General features: G+C 39.4%; 2 protein-coding genes across 3 annotated transcripts in view; both read left to right on the top strand.

The window, feature by feature from the left end:
- LOC140937385 (nucleolar protein 6-like) overlaps positions 1-17,092 on the top strand; it is a 49,829-nt gene that overhangs the window by 28,907 nt on the left and 3,830 nt on the right. The window contains exons 7-21 of one of the 2 annotated variants that reach the window (XM_073386940.1): positions 510-703; positions 1,247-1,367; positions 1,966-2,030; positions 2,596-2,697; positions 3,471-3,586; positions 3,934-4,111; positions 4,610-4,729; positions 5,015-5,163; positions 5,886-6,102; positions 13,689-13,815; positions 14,672-14,826; positions 15,179-15,339; positions 16,017-16,169; positions 16,532-16,629; positions 16,747-16,871. In XM_073386940.1, coding sequence (XP_073243041.1) covers positions 510-703; positions 1,247-1,367; positions 1,966-2,030; positions 2,596-2,697; positions 3,471-3,586; positions 3,934-4,111; positions 4,610-4,729; positions 5,015-5,163; positions 5,886-6,102; positions 13,689-13,815; positions 14,672-14,826; positions 15,179-15,339; positions 16,017-16,169; positions 16,532-16,629; positions 16,747-16,871 — 2,081 coding nt within the window. The remainder of the gene's footprint in view (positions 1-509; positions 704-1,246; positions 1,368-1,965; positions 2,031-2,595; positions 2,698-3,470; positions 3,587-3,933; positions 4,112-4,609; positions 4,730-5,014; positions 5,164-5,885; positions 6,103-13,688; positions 13,816-14,671; positions 14,827-15,178; positions 15,340-16,016; positions 16,170-16,531; positions 16,630-16,746; positions 16,872-17,092) is intronic. The other variant, XM_073386941.1, reaches the window with a different exon arrangement.
- LOC140937387 (histamine H2 receptor-like) lies at positions 11,689-12,683 on the top strand. Its single transcript, XM_073386942.1, has one exon. The coding sequence runs from the start codon at positions 11,742-11,744 to the stop codon at positions 12,681-12,683; it is 942 nt and encodes a 313-aa protein (XP_073243043.1). The 5' UTR covers positions 11,689-11,741.

Below are 17,092 nucleotides of genomic sequence, written 5' to 3'. Positions count from 1 at the left end.
TGGGCGTTACTTTCCAGTTTCAGGTTGCCATGGTTTGATTTATTTTAGCAAGGCATTTATTGGTTCATCCCACCATGTTGTTTTTGTCAGGTCAAAGTGCCTCACTTTTATTGCCAAAAAAAACATAAATGATTAAAAAAAATCTAACTAGCACATCACAGGTGGACATAGCAACCTATTGTCAGCCCTCAGTGAGGGCTCTACAATTTTTGTTGGCAAAAAATTTTGCCATAAAGTGTGTACTGCAGGAAGCCCTTCCTGCTATCCAAACATGAACCCTAAACTGCAAATACAAAGGCAAAAACATGTCTTTGGGACATCCTGAGGTTTGCCATTTTCCGTTAACCATGAGAACCCTGATGCTAAAGGGCTCTGGTAAAGCTGTCAGGGATTAACATGTACAGCTGTACCCCTTTGGGTAATTGTCAGTGTGGTGTTGATTTTCACCTTTGTCTTGATCAGTTTTCCTCTCATACAAACAAAGAGAATTTTAATTTTTATTCTTTCAGTGAATCCTCCTCCTGTCTTGTTTTGTATTTCAGACACAGGTATACCAACCCCACATTACAATGCATCAGTGTTGTCAGACATGTTTTATGAGCAACACCTTCATTACTTGTATAACTGCCTGGTAGACTTCCTTGGGATGAAAGATGCTGTGGCACTTCTTAAAGTTTGGCTTCATCAGAGAGAGTTTGATCAGGTTTGTTTCATAAAAGTACATTACTTATTGTCAAGGAGGTAATCCATACAACAAGTAGGATATTAATCATAACCATAAAAAATTGTCAAATCTGATTGGCTATCAACTGCCCTGATTTCAGCCTTAATTGGACAGTTTAATAGGACAGTATGCGTCATGCCTAAGTAATAATATTGGACAGTACGCGCCATCACGGGCGTGCTTAAATGGCTTTTTTTTTCACGGCTAGCATCAAAATTTCGAATTTCTTGTGTTTTGATTTACAAAATAGCCTATTACATCACTAATTTTGTTAAAGTTATGATTAATTGGTAACAGAACTTCGTGTCGTCCAATTCGGTCTGTAATCATATATGAGTGATTAAACAAATCTGATTCCCTCTATGCGGTCGTCTGATTTTGTTAATCACTCGTATGATTACAGACCAAATTGTACTCCACTCAGTCCCGTTACCATTACAAATTGTACGTTAAATTTGTTATACTCTCCTGAATTTTTAAGGCTGATACATTTATGAAGAACTCATTATTTCATTTATACAGGGACTTGGTTGCTGTGGAGGATTTTTATCTTCTATGATGATTGCATATTTACTGTCAACAAGGAAAGTTAATAAACACATGAGCTCATATCAGATCCTTAGAGTTTTACTTCATTTCCTTGGTAAGTAATCAACACCAAGGTTGTCCTGTAAGAAGAACTGTAGAGGGTGCCCAAAGCTTTGAACTCATAGTATATGACATTATGCAGCATATGCAGTTTACCACGTTAAGACTAGAGATTTCCTAGCTAGCTACCCATGGATGATAGTACATCAAGGGCCACCAGGTGCTGAGCCCTGGAAACACACAGTTCACCATTTGCACATTGCCCATAATACACCATGTTTATGCTACAGGTCAAAATTCAATCCAGGTTAAAAAATTTTAACCTGAATATAATTTTGTCCTGTAACATTTACCCCCCATCTCCCACCCCTGCCCCCTCCCAAAAAAATGGATATCCATTGTCTCAAATTTCTCCTGAGTATTACAGTCATCCCAAGAGAAATTGAAGACAATGGTTATGTAAAATAATGGGGGAGGGGGTTACAAGGTGTATTATGGGCAATTTCAAAATGGTAAATAAATAATTTACATGTCAAGCACTTTATTTTTACTCAACTTCTTACTCAATACTTATCTGTGCTAGCACCTTTCTATATGTATGAAAGTCTCAATTACTTTTTGCTTGTGTTCACTATTGAATGCACTACATGTAGGCTCAACTGACTGGACCAAAGAGGGAATCACCATGAGCAGAGAAAATAATGAAGACAGTAATTTGGTAAGGCGTTGGTAGATTGTTAGTTTATTTTAGTTTTAACTTTCTTTTTCACCCCAACCCTGCCTACACATGTCATGACCCACAATCGAAGGGTGGAGATCCACCTAAAAAGGCCTGTTTAATTAATGTGTCAAAACATCTCCTTATGCTCTGGTAGAAATGCATGATTATACACTCACCCTATTAAAACTTGTGAATCATTTATTGGAATGCATCTCTAACTTGACTTATTCTACTCAATCTCATTTACCCATTTGGTTCTAAAAATTTTGCCCAAAGGTAACTTTTGAGGCAAGTCGAGCGATTTTCTGGTCACTATCTGGCTAAGAGCCAATTCTGCCCAAGACGCCATTTATGGGACAAGCACTTTGCACCCTTCTGTTCCAGATGTAAATGTTTGCTCACGAGCTCAGTTCAGTTCATGAGACATGGCTGTATGTAATTTTTTCAACCCACTTCTTGTTGTCAGGATATCAGCTGAAACAGTGTGTCTTATGTTTTATCTATTACACAAGTATACTGTCAGCACATGAAAGTTTTGTGATACTTGTTTATGTAATTGCAGCCATCCAAGGAAGATTTTCATTCCACCTTTGATGTGGTGTTTATTGATCCATCTGGTTATCTTAACTTATGCGCTGAGATGTCTGCAGCACAGTACCAAAGAGTAAGTACCTGTTGGTGTTGGCATCTATAAAGGCAGTTAAATTATTGTTTACATGAAAAACTGCATCCTGTAATAAGTAAGTTCTCTGAAAACACTATAAGGACTCGCAAAATAAATTTTGTATAGCAACAGGCCATGTCTTTGTTGGTTTATTTGCTTGTTTTTATTGTTTTACTTTTTATGCAACCAGGTTGTTAATTCTTGTCAAAAGGTGTATATGACACGTAAACGAAGAAATGTAAAATGTATTGCAAACAGCTTTCATTATTATTTTTGAAATTCTCAGATGTAAGACAGCTTTATGCTGTTTACATTCATTTCATAGCCCATGTTTTTAGAGAATTTATAATAGACCAGGCTTAGGAAAAACGTATTTTTTTATTGAATTTTGTGGCCAAAAAATTTAAAATTTCTTATTCTTTGTAATAGTGTACCTTCCCTCTGGTCCTTTAAAACCCCAAGCAAGATTAATCAAAAAAGAATTTGAAATTTAAAATACTTGGCAAGAACTGAAAGGAAAGGAGTAATAAAGGTGTGAGAGAACTTGATAGACATGCGCCCCTTTACCTTCCCATTTTATGTCCCTCACGAACGCCTGCCTCATGTGTATGGAGTTAAAGAAAAACACTCAGCAAATAATATCAGAAAAGGTCTTTCAATCGTGTAGTTTTGAATGGTCAGTATACGGCCAATCTTGGAACCTCAGAATGTTCACCAATTTTAAAAATGCTTTCTTTGCAGTTTTGTTGTATCATTTATATATTTATTTGCAGTTACAGCATGAAGCCAGGTTATCAATGGCGTTTTTGGACAACAGGTTTCTGGATGGCTTTGAAGTTCTTTTCATGAAACCTGTCCCATTCACACAAACCTTTGATCAATTTTTGTTGTAAGTTTGTACATTTGAGCATCACAAAAGCATTATTTAATTTTGTCTTTTACCAAATCTTTACGCACCTGGTTTCCAGCGTCCTCTCCTTCTCATCTCACTCTGGAGGCCGAGTAGGAGAGGGTCCTGGGGAATGATGAGGTTGAGCTCTGACGGTTGTTGTTGTTGCAAATGTCCAGGTTTAAGTGTGTAAATCTTGCACAAAACTGTTTTATGATGTCAGAGAGTTCTGTTGGTGGCAATTGTATACGGGGGAGTTATCTGCCGAGTAAAATCATTTTTTTCACATCCAAATCCTTTTTAAATGGCTCTCGATGTGTGAGTTTTGTGTGTGATTTGTTTTGCAGAATTCCAAATATCGGTGATCTGGAGGCCATTTGTGAAAGAAATGACCTTATGACCCACTTGATGGATCATCCTGGAGATTGGACCCCAGTTATTGCTGATTGGCTGCTTCACCTTGTCACCAGAGGCCTGGGAAAGAGAGTTGAAATGCTGTGTTATAAGCCACAAACGTCTTACCAGGTAGCTCAAAATACATCCCTACCAGTAGTGATTGTCGCTTTCATTACCCATTACTCTGAATTCCTTGGAGAGTTGTAGGTCTGAATTCGAGCTCTACATATAACCATAGTCATTATCTTGATTTTCAACCTTCACCGCTTGCAACACCACTTTAATCAGTACTGTGTACTTATGGAACACTGTCACGGAGAATGAAAAAACCCAATAAACTATTTTATTTATTTATTTTCTTTCACCATAAAGAAAATAAGTAGAAGGAAAACAAATGGAAGAAGTTAGGTAAAAGTGACCTCATGCTGTCTCGGAAAATTTCTACAAATAGTACTTTACTGCTTTCCTTTCATTGATTCACCTGGAAACTACATGTATCCCTTTGGTGTTGCACCTTTAACAACCCTTACAGAAAGAATTACCCTGACAATGCAGTTGTAACTGTTTTAAGTGGTACTTCTTTTGCTGTATGTAACTATTAAATTATTTATTTTTCATGCTACACAGTGGCCTGTAAATAAATCCCCGCCATCCACAAGCCAGTCCAGTCTCACGCTGGGTCTGATGCTTGACTCTGATCATGCGCAATCCATCCTTGACACAGGGCCCCAAGCTGACAGTTTAGAGGTTAGTGGGTTTTGTTTGTGTGTTTGTTTGTTTGTTTGTTTGTTTGCTGAATAACATCGCTTCCTTTGGTAATAATATCGCATGATATGGAAGTAGTTGAACAGTGATGAAAAATAAAACTGATCATTTTGTAGTGGGGTCTTTGTTTTTCTTAAGTGGAAAACTACTTTTTAACCAGACCGTCGAACAACGTCAACCTGACTTTCTTCTGATTAAAATCGTACTTTTGAGAATCAATGCTTATTTCCCGCTTTTTATTTTTCTATTCGTTCGTTCTTTTCCTAGGCGAAGTCTTTCCGTGCGTTTTGGGGCGAGAAGTCAGATTTGCGGCGATTTCAGGACGGTTCGATTCTCGAGGCTGTTGTGTGGCCTTGTAACAGTATTGCAGAAAGAAGAGTCATCTGTGAAAGGATTATTAAGCATCTTCTACACAGGTGAGGTCTTACAGCTACGTTGAAGTCGCAGCAATTACAAAGACTAGCCGGAAGTCAGGTGTTGCCTTTTATGGCACGCTTTTTAAAATACTCCTCGTAACTCTCCGTGTCTGGCATATTGACATATTTGTATGATGAAGGTTTTTGTCATTTAAAAGGTATCGCACCCGGCTTGACATAATTGTCGGAACATCTCTTTAGATAATCAGTGGAATTGATATTGCCCGAAGAGCCTTTATTTGTTCGCTCATGTAGTGAACTTTGAACGAGAGGAAGTACTGGAAGGTTTTCTAAGACAAACTCTCACGGTCTAACATTTGGTTTTTGACCTGTAATAGAATCCATGAAAAGACTAGCACAATCAAACCCCGCTTTACAGACACCCGCTTCACGAACACCTCATTATTACGGACAGTTTGCTTTGTCCCTGGGGAAAGAGAGCCCTTACATTTTCTCTAAATTCAACCCGCTTAATACGGACACTTTCTACGGCCCCCTCAGTGTCTGTATTAACGAAGGTTTGACTGTAACATCATCCTTATACGCTTCTTGTCACTTTTGTCACTTTGGAATTAACCCTAACTTATATCTCAAACCCAAAATAAAACTCATTTCCTAGAAATCTTCACAATTCGTGGTTTATTACGGTTTATTTCGATAAGACACTTGATTTTCTTCTTTCTTGTGTTCACGTATTAACAAAAACCATTTCATCCTTCCAGACATGGCGGAGTTGATCCAAAATCACTGACTTATGTAGCAAATCAGCTGGACTGTGTGCTACAGACCGCTGACTCCAGAAACAGTGGCACGGGTGATGAGCATGCTCAGAAGGTGATCCAGGTGTACGACGCATTATGTAAACAAATCCGTGCGTTGGATTTGCCACTCAATGTTAACACGCTTCAGGGAATAAGTCCTGTTTTCAGGGGTGCAGAGGTATGGAAAAAAATTTCTTCAATCTATAATGCAAGTGTCAGATTAATTATTTTTCTGTAGTACCATTAAAAAGAGATTTGAGATTACTTCGTGTCAGCGTTGACAAAACGTCAAATGATTGAAACCTTAGGATGTAATGTTATTGGTTTAGCGAAGGGGAAGGCAAATGCAGGCCGCGTTTGATTGGTTTAGTGGACGAAGACAACGTTCGCAAGCGTGTCCGATAGCTTTGCCCAAAGCCTTCCGCTACAATCGAACCTCCACTAACGGTCACCTCTCCACATTGGCCACCTCTCTACAATGGCCACTTCCTTGCGGACAGTCCATACATTGACTCAACGGCCACTTCCTTTTGTCTCCATGGTTGAGAGGTTCAACTGTAGTAAAAAGCGAAAGAGTATTCAGTTCTCTGCGCGCTTTCTTCTTCTCCCTGTCCTGTCTTCTAGTGGCATAATAGCGGGCCTATACGGGGGATAAAGCGCAAAGCGAACGGATTTCGAGCTTAATAGTTATGGTGTTTTTGACGTCAATCAAGCAGTTATCTAGTGTTTGGGGTATCGGGCGGGTATCCCCCGCGGGGGGGGGGGGGGGGGGTACTCCCATACATTACCTATACGGGTATGTGCCGCCCAACGGGGTCGTGATTTTGAAGCTCCTGATTTAGTACAGGGTATCCATTTCAGAGGCGTTTTCTAGAACGGGGTATAATATTTCGAACGCACGAAAGCTCCAGTTTTGTAAGCAGTCATTTGAAATTATTCAAGGACAGATTGCTTTTATTGTGTTTTAGCGTGCAGGGCGGGCGTATTTTGGCGCGAGCCGCGAGCGCTGACTCCGCCATCTTGGATAAATAGGCGCGCGGAAGTCTGGAACGAGTCCATAATGTACCCGAGGGAGATGGAGACGGGCTCAAAAGAAAGGGACGGGGGAGAAGAAGGAAAATCGTTAGCTTACGAGCGTGATTTTGCGTCATAATTAACCGCATTGTATCCACATGCACAGGAAACGTACTCCGGATGATTATAAAGAAGCATTTATTTGATGTATAAGTCGAACAAATAAAGAAATATCTTTTTAAAAAAACAGGGCTATTTCAATTTACAAACTTTCTAGAACGGGGTAGAAAAAATTGGCCCATTTCTAGAACGGGGTATCAATTTTAGGGGAAATGTTTTTAGAACGGGGTGCCAATTTGGAGTCCCGGGCCAAAATTTTAACGACACTCGTAAAGCGCAGAAGAAGTTATAAGGTGCGTATAACTGTCTATATATAAACACTTGGAGAGTTTTCCAAACACGAGTTCACAAATCTTTCATTGGAAACCTTGCCAGACACTCTTTCTCTCTCTTTGACCGGAATAAGACTAGCAGAACGATGGACGATTACAGAAATTCGCCGACAATCAAATTCTGTGCTGACTTATTCCCTGCTCACCAGGGCGGATAAAGGTTGGGCGGTGAAACGAGCGCTCCGCTCTTCATTTAATGTGTGATGCGGAGTAGGACTGGCACGAGCGCTCTTTCCGCGCTTCCGGTGCGCTTGAAGGCCGGCGAAATTTTCCTCTTTGCGAACCGGAAATCCCATTTTCTTTCTGTAATTTCAGGCTACAATGTTAAAAAAATAAATTCGTTTCATAACAATATCAATAAACAGTTCCATATGTTTGTGTCTGTACGTCTATAAGTCAAACTTGTTGGTCGTATAATGCCAAAATTTGAGTTTAATTTGAAAGTGTTGAATACCTCCTCCTTCCACTGAATATCACCTAATCGTCTTTCGCCGTTTCGTTTGCAAAAGCTTAACACTTCTTAACCTCAATTTTTACATATGTTAAAGGGGGATAAATTTTATATAACATAACAAAAAATTAGATTGATATATATTGATATAGTGGCGTTGTACTTCTTCAAACTTTGCTTCTCAGGAGCAACGCTCCATGGCGATTCGCGCAATGCGTTGCAAATCCGGCAACCGCATGTAAACAAAATTTATTGAGGTTAGTTGTAAGATTTTTTCTCCGTTTTTCTCTCTAAAACAAAACAAGGTAAACAATAAAAACTGAGGGGAAACTAATTTTGAAGTTTCGAAGAAACAGAAACACGTATGAGATGTTTTTTTCAAAATTAAAAAGAAGGATGATGGTTTCACCTTGTACAAGCTGCACGCATTTATAAAATACACGTCATCTAGTCAGTGAAACACGATCTGCTGTCTTTTAGTTTTGCCATGGATGAGATTTTCCTTCGTGTTTTAGACAGTACTTAGTTGTTTTTGTTTTGGAATAACATCGACATTGGCGAGTAGCAGAACGAAAATATAATTCAGTGGTAGAGTCATGGAAAAAATAAAAGAAACCTTTTGAAAGAGATGTTTGTCTACTCCAACTAAACTTCCCGCAAAAAATAGCAACATTTGCCTCTCGGAGACAGCGTACCAGCACAAAGGAACGAGGAAGAAGTGCAAGAAAACAAATCAAGCCGCCATAATTCAATGACAGCGGCAGTGTGTAATGTACAAACCACATCGCAAGCCCTGACCGAAGTCGAAAACAGGCGACATTTCTAAGCAGAGCACCAGTCCACTGCATCACACCTTTTTGCTCGGACGCGCTCGTTTCACCGCCCAACCTTTATCCGCCCTGCTGCTCACAGATGTCCTTCCGCTATAAAATTTAAAATAAGACTAGAATGCGCGGGTGTGAATTGATCAAACGTCCTTTTAATTTCTAAGGCCTTCCGGCAAATAAAATGAACTGAATGTAAAAAGTGAAAGAGAAATAGCGAAAAATTCAACTTCTATTTAAATCTTTTCTTATGGTTTAGAATAAACTATTCTCGAAACAGAGAATGTTTTGATCAAAGCTGTGTAAATCGAGCTGAAACTGTGCATGGAACCTTGCGTTTCCTGTATTTATCTCACCGATTGTATGGAATATGTGTGAAAATCTTCCTTATGAATCGGTATATTTCAAAGAGCTACACAACGAGCAAGAATGCTATTGACCGACAATATACAGAGCGGGGGCAGCTGTAGTGTCAACTATTGCCATAGGCGTACGGGCCGGGGGGGCGAGGGGGGCTGCAGCCCCCCCAAAGTTCGGGCAACTCAGATTTTTTGGGCAGCACGAGAAAATTTGGGCAAAGCCAGTTTTTAAAGACGTCTCCATGTTTTTAGTATTATTTTGAAGAGATAAATATATTCTATTTTAACCTGAAGTCGGCGTAATAATCCAGTTACATTGACACGAGAGTGTCTGCCTAACACGTGACGAGTTTCTGGTTGTAAGAGAAAGGTATCATATGCTGATTTTTTTTATTGTTGGGCACTGTACTGCAGTGGGCTATTTCCACTCGTGAATTTATTAGAATAAACTTCCGCTTAACTTTCTAGAATCATCTCCGCTCGTAGAACAGTGTATGGCAGATAGCATCAGCAATGGGTCTTAAAGCGAAGAAGTGGCTGACTAATTCTCAGTTTGAATTGCGAGAAGAGTCTTGATTTTTTTAAAAATTCTATCGAGCGGTTTAAAAATTACTCAATAATTTGTTAAAGTAGACTGAAATGTTTACAAAACCGCTAAAAAGAGTGCCATGATACATACTAATCAAATCCTTCTTTGTAGCAATTGGCCGGAGCTATCTCCATGATCTATCACCCACGTTTTTGAAAAGATTGAAACTACTATGAGGTGAAATTGCATGTCAAAAGTGCATCGTTTTCTACAGATAACGGCCAAACATCAAGATTTTCCTTTTTTTACCGTATTTCCAACGATAAAAACTTTATCCCAAAATATCTCGATAACGCTCTTACAGATTCCATTTTAACGTCACGAACATCGAGGCGACTATTGGAGAAAAAAGCTCCTGTGATCGATTTTAGAAGAACAGTTCCCAGAGAGAAATATTGCTGCAAGTATAATAGGAAATGGCTTCATTTCGTTGCTATAACAACTCCGACGTCATTGCAACCCTGATCACAACAAATTTTCATCTTTATCTAATACACCTGTGGTGGTAACTTTTCAAAATGTTTGTTTATGGCGACGTAATTTATGCTCAAACTTGGCAGGTGTTGACCCTGAAAAACTGTATGGAGCCATTTTCATATGCCAGTACGGCCTATCTTGTTGCATCAGCCCTCGTTTCTGTTCGACTGTTTTGTAAAAATTTGGGCAACTTGCTAAATTTTTTGGGCAAATGGTTTACCGCCCCCCCTGGCAAAAAATAGCCCGTACGCCTATGACTATTGCTAGTAATAAATCCCAGCCCGGGCAAATGCTACGGTTAAGAATCCACCCAACGGTTCAGATGAGAAAAATATCCCTTATCCATCAATTTTCTGGCAAAGTTGAAACTTTTTATTTTTACACTGAAAACGTGACTTCGTTTTCAGCTTTTAAAAAGAACACCAACTTGTCATCCAATTAAAAAAATGCATACATTGAATCCGATGAATAAAACTGCAGCCGGATACCCGCGTGCGTTTAAGACGCTCAATAGTGAAACTGTTAACCTTTTCTAAAACAAAAGACCCTTGGACCAATACGGCCCTGTTCAGTGGTATGTTTCCGTTTGGTCCAAATAAAGAAGAACCACCACTACTAAAAACACAGAGTTTTAAGAGAACGTAGCGTCGTTAAAATGACAAACTAATATATGACAAAAGACAGAATTGGTCACTATGAACCGCTAATTAAGAATAAATGTTTCAATCCATTTGAAATTGTCCAAATATAAGAAAAACAATAAAGCAGTCTTGAAAGCAAATTACAAACCAAGATATTAAAGAAATAACAACTGCAATGACTACAAGCTTAATCAAGATTATTATCATCATTATTAAATACACTAACGGAAAGAAAAATAGTCTTGCTTAAGCCTTCCTTGCCTGCAGACGGAGACACAGTTATTGGTTATTCAGTCAATAGATAAGAAACACTTGTTAAGGCAAAACCACGACGACAAACCAGTGAGGATCAGCCGGATCTTTTATAGTCATGTTTAGTAGACCTGGATCAGTAAAATTTGGAGTACCAAATTTTAAAATTAAAACAGTAAACTGATCCTTAAGAGTGATAGAAAAGATAAAGAAAGAAAACAATCTTCCTGCTGTAAGGATCGGTTTACTGTTTTAATTTTAAAATTTAGTAAACAGATCACCTGCCCAAGTCTGCCCATATCGTTTATAAGCGACCGCATTTATCAAACCAATAAGGTGGTTGTCATTTCGTTGTTTTATATTCGGACTGAGGGTTCGTGCATTGAACGGCTATCTTAAGATACTTAATCAAACAAAGAAATTTTCTCCTAAATTCAACAATCGGCATACTCAGCTTCTTAGGTTAGGTTTAGCTCGTAGAAACAACAGAAAAATAACTGAACAGGATACGCTAGTAGTTCAAAGACCACTGACCAGTATGTAGTAAAATCATGCAGTTCTAAACGTGACAGTCATTCTGTTTAGCTCAGAACCAATTAAAAACATCCTGTTGTCATAATCTCTTTAATTACTTTTAGTAACTGTTTATAAAGGCTTACAGTTCCTGTGTTGTTTCCAAAAGCAATTACTAAAATTAGAAGGAATTCTTTCCATACATATTAAACCGAGTGTAGTTCCTTTGCAACAAATGTAAAGACATGGCAAACTCAACTGAATATGAAAACAGCACAAGTGCGACTGAAGTAACATCATGGAATGCTTTTTCAACGAGCATGGCAATTCTTGCAGGCCTCAATATTTTTCTTGCTATCACCGCATCTCTTGGCAACGCTCTGATCCTGATTGCTCTTCATAAAGTGACGTCCATTTATCCACCAACAAAACTGTTATTTCGATGCCTGGCAGTCACCGATCTCTTAGTTGGACTTATCTCTCAACCACTGTATGTTACTATTCACTTTCCCCGGTTCACAACTTGGACTGTGAATGTCGCAATTCCGCGTGCAGACCCTTTTTTCTTTGCTCTGCTTCCTGCAGTATCACTCCTTACATCAGCCGCCATCAGTGTGGACAGACTTCTTGCCCTGTTTTTAGGGCTGAGATATAGATACACTGTAACATTAAGGCGAGTTTGGGTGGTCATAGTTTGTTTTTGGTTGATTAGTGCTCTTCAAGCTACAGGTACTATAATCTTTGAATATCCAAAACTACCTAAAATGGCCTTTTGGTTATTCTGTGCTCTATTAACACTTTCCTTGTTAGTCTCAGTATTCTCTTACGCGAAGATATTTAGAACCCTTCGTTATCGACAAGTTCAGGTTCATCACAATACTCAACAAGGACAGCGGCCAAATGGAGGAGGGAATCAATTGAACATAGCTCGATACAAGAAGACAGTGTACAGCGTAGCATGGGTGCAGTTAGCTTTATTTATTTGCTATTTTCCATATACCGTATTAGGGTTTTTAAGGTTGTTTGATAAACTAAACAATTCGACCGAAATAGCTATCCTTTGGGAATCATTTGTAACTCTCGTTTACTTAAATTCTTCTTTAAACCCAGCGCTTTATTGTTGGAGGATTAGAGATGTGAGACAAGAAATGAAGAACATGATCCGCAAGATTTTCCACTGCTTTTAAAATTTTAATTGCTATAAAAAAAAGGAACTGTTAAAGTGAGCTCATTTTACTGCGGAAGTCAGAGCCTTTATATCTTTTGAGACCCATACAAAGTTAGAAAATATCTCGAGTAATTAAAACAGAAATTAAACGGGATGATTTGTTTATTTATGACATTCATGAGCAGACTACTCCATTTTGTTTCGAAAACTGATAGTTTTATCATGTTAGATGCAAAACTTTTGAAACCTCGATCTTTAATGTAAACGGCAACAGCTTACCGGGCCCGTTAATTATCGGGACTTTCGAGAAACGAGCCCCAGGGCGGGTGTATTTTGGCGCGAGCCACGAGCGCTGACTCCGCCATCTTGGATAAATAGGCGTGCGGAAGTCTGGAACGAGTCCATAATGTATCCGAGGGAGATGGAGACGGGCTCAAAAGAAAGGGACGGGGGAGGAGAAGGAAAATCGTTAGCTTACGAGCGTGGTTCCGTGCGATTGTATCCACATGCACAGGAAACGTACTCCGGATGATTATGAAGAAGCATTTATTTGATGTATAAGTCTAACAAATAAAGAAATATCTTTTTAAAAAAAACAGGGCTATTTCAATTTACAAACTTTCTAGAACGGAGTATAAAAAACGGGGTGCCAATTTGGAGTCCCGGGCGGCACATACCCACCCAAAAAAATACCCAAGTGCTAGAGCCTCCAGCGCAACCCGGTTAAGCCTGCGAGAGAAATTTTTCCCGCCCCACAGCTCGCTCTGTCGGCTCCGCCGCCAAAATACTTTCCGGATACCCCAAACAAATGAGCCTGCTCACAGGCTAGTAGTAGCATACAACGAGTATTTTAGTGGGAAAACGTGTAATGCATCCTTTGGACCCCTTAGCTCCTCTGAGGGAACGCTCCTGTCTCTGGCTACCTTGGCTGGTTTATCTGTTTTGACGTTACTGATATAAAGTGTGCTCAGTACTAGATTTCATGCTTGAAGAATAATTGCACGTTTATCTGTTTTTGATTTAGGTAATTCCTCCAATTCCTTGCTTCAAAAACAGCAAAATAAAACCATTTTCAGATGAGGGAAAGTTAGCGGATAATGTACTTGTTCCCTCGGAAACTAAAAACACTTTTTGGTGTCCAGCAATAGAAGGTAAAAAAAGGCGTTGCAGTGTGTTTTGGAGTTCCTTATCGTACCTACAGAACGTAAGTGCTTTACAGTACGAGTTGTCGATAGTCTGCCTAGCTCACGGAATTCTTTTTGCTTGCGTGGTTGCACAATAGCCACTGTTTGCCAACGCTGCCTGGGAGGGAACGGCATTTTCGTCACGCGGCTTACGTCACTTGAGAGCTAAATTGTACCGTCAGGTACAGCACTGCAGCGGGAGCAGTTTGTTGTTAGTGACCACCCGTGGTACTTGGAAAAAGTACTCGTTAACAGGGCTCGAAACAATTTTTATTCCAGCTTGTCCTTTGGGCAAGCAGCCCTCTAGTTTGCTTGCCTGGGCCACTTTTTGCCCGTCTTAGTTAATGATTTTGTTAGAGGATGACTCGCCTTGACCATTGCCCATTGGGCAAGTAAGCTTTAAAAGTTATTTCCAGCACATGAAAATCTTCTTGTCCAGGACTGCGGAAAGCATCTTTTCGAGCCCTGGGTAATTGAAATTATTGTCGATTTGACAGGGTTATAAACCGAGCAGTCACTGAGAGCAACTGGTCGCTTGCAACAGAAGCCCAAAGATAGCTGCGGAATTGCTGTGACAAATCTTAGCTGACGGAAATTTCCCGATTGACCATCTTTAGGCCAATGACACAGTGTAGCACTGCAAACTACTTTTGACACTCAGAGGATGAAATGCCTCGTGGAATAAAAATTTCTTGAAAAACAACCTCAACTTGAAATTGATTGAAAACTAACCTCATATCACAGTAGTATTTTATCGCTTTGTGAGGGTAAAGAAGCCTCTTAGTCTACAGACAAACACTTTTGTAATTGCTCTTCCTAACAGTTGTATTACAGTTCGAGACAAGTGGTAAATGGCCTGATGATGTGACGGCTATCCAGCATATAAAAGCTGCCTTTCACATCAGAATAGCCGAATTACTTAAGACAGAGTACTCATTGGTAACTGCTGTATCACCTAAACACGTGGATGTGCATAAGGTTAGCAAGTAATGATTTTGATGATGATGATGACAATCGATGACGATGATGGTCATGCGCGGTGCTGAACAACACATTTTCCTTCTTTGTGGCTGGGCTTGTTAGTCAAACAATATCCCAAGCAAGGCTTCTGGAAAGGACATCCCTTGTAGCTAGTATGATCTCTTATTTATTCGTTTCCCTTGCCTCCTCTGATAAACCTGATCTAAGAAACCTTGTGATTATGTGCCGATTAATCCCCCTTCCCTTACCTGTCTTGTCGTCGTAAGCTAGCGCGAAGTTGTTGATTGTCACTGGCTCGTGTTAATGTCGCACATTTGTGTATCCTTTTTCTTTTTTTTTTTTTCGTAAGGATGGGTTTGTATTCAGAATAAAGATAATGCATTACAGAGAAATGGTGCTGCTGCAGCAAAGTGCCGCCACTAAAGATGGTAAAGCACAAGACGACAAGGCAGCTAAAGAACTTGAAAGAGAAATAATACATCTACCAATCTTAACAAGTACACTCCATGGGTACGTAAATAATGTGCTATTTTTCTGACGATGAGTTCATAATGAGATGAATGTCGAATTCTCTTGTTGCTCTCCTTTTTTGAAAACCATCTGGAAACCAGTTTTAATGTTAATTAATCACTACGTGTTTCCAGTGCTGCTATTGGTCCAGTCAGGAAAATGGAAATCAAGTATCTTCTTATGATTGTACCCTTTTTTCGCGCTTGACACTTGTTACATGTTTTCCCGCGCTTTACTTACATACATATACATACAACGTTTTTTATATGCGATGAAAGTCAAAGCTTACAGCTTGTGTGGTCTCACTTCTTATTTTCCCGCGTTTTTTAGCGGCCGTTTTTTGCGGGTGGCATCTGTTGAAGTAGACCTTGTAGGTTTTATTTTCCCAAGCCAGACTAGGTGAAGTTCTCAAGGGACTTTGCCTTCTGTCTTTAGTTATGCACGAATATGCACGTGGATAGCGCGACTTTTGTAGAATACAGTTCCCAGAGGTAGCATCACATGGTCTGTAATGAGGAAACAAAACACACAAGCTAAAAAGATGTATTCAGCAAAATTTTGAGTACCTTTAGTTTCATTTGATTTTTGTTTTGTTTTTCACGCTTTAGCAATTTTTGACAAGATCGTATTTCACTGACGCAAATTTTTAACCGCTTACCTTAACCTTTCTCTTTCAGTATAGAACAACAGTTCACTGCATTTAGTGGAACGGTGCGCTTGGCCAAACGATGGGTTTCTGCTCAACTGCTATATGATCACGTGACTGAAGAATGTATCGAATTACTTGTGGCTTCCCTGTTTCTCTCTCCAGCCCCTTTCACTTCTCCAAGGTAACATACCAAATTTAACGAAACGGCAAATTTAGTGTGGTGATGTTTATTATGGCAGTTGGGTACTCTTTAAGTAATCGTCCAACAGAAAATAACTCCCTCCTTTATTTTCTTGGTCAAGTTTGCGATTTTCTGTAAAACTGTCAAAAGTGAAACCAAAACCAATCGTGCCTCGCTTGCACCCCGATTTTCTCGCGCTTAGCGCCGTCTACTCGTATTTGGTTCACGATTTGATTTATTCACCAGATGGTTATTGGTTCTCGTCATTGGCTCTTTGAATATAATTATGCTGACTTGGGATTAACAATAATGCTGTGTTTGAAACCGCCTCCTCACACAATTTATAAAATCCTTTTTTGCAGATCTCCTCTCGTTGGTTTTCTCCGATTCCTTCACCTTCTTTACTCTACTGACTGGCATTCCATTCCTATCGTCCTGAATTTCAATAACGACATCTCCGGTAAGTAAATCTTAGGTTTCTCTCATCAAATATATATATTTTTTACAGAATTTCCGTGAAAAAAGTATCTTATGTCTGCATTCATTGACATTGATCAGTTTTGTTCTCTGTGCTCAGCGGAAGAATACCAGGAAATAACCTCAAAGTTCTCAAATAACAGAGCACAGCTGCCGACTTTATTTATTGCAACTCCTAAAGACAAGTTTACTTCCTTGTGGACCAAGGATAAACCTACCACGCAGGTTTGTTTTTAAATCTTTCAGTTACCAAATAATTATACCGCTTTACCTTTCCTGGTAAGAGCTGATTGTTCTGTTTGTTATATCCATTTTGAAATCACTGGTGATCCCTGCAATCTGTTTGGCTCCAAGTAGTGTGATTTACTCACAAATCGCACCATATTTTTTGCTCTGAAATCACATCTGTTCTAAATGGAATTATATCTGTTCTAAATCGCAGTATT

This window comes from Porites lutea, chromosome 5 (genome assembly GCF_958299795.1).
Source record: "Porites lutea chromosome 5, jaPorLute2.1, whole genome shotgun sequence".
Taxonomy (NCBI): domain Eukaryota; kingdom Metazoa; phylum Cnidaria; class Anthozoa; order Scleractinia; family Poritidae; genus Porites; species Porites lutea.
Note: the sequence above shows the minus strand (reverse complement) of the source record. Positions and strands in the feature narration are given on the sequence as shown.

Bases quoted from the DNA above. Each gene is read 5' to 3' on its own strand.
- LOC140937387 (XM_073386942.1), top strand. From the start codon at position 11,742: ATGGCAAACTCAACTGAATATGAAAACAGCACAAGTGCGACTGAAGTA.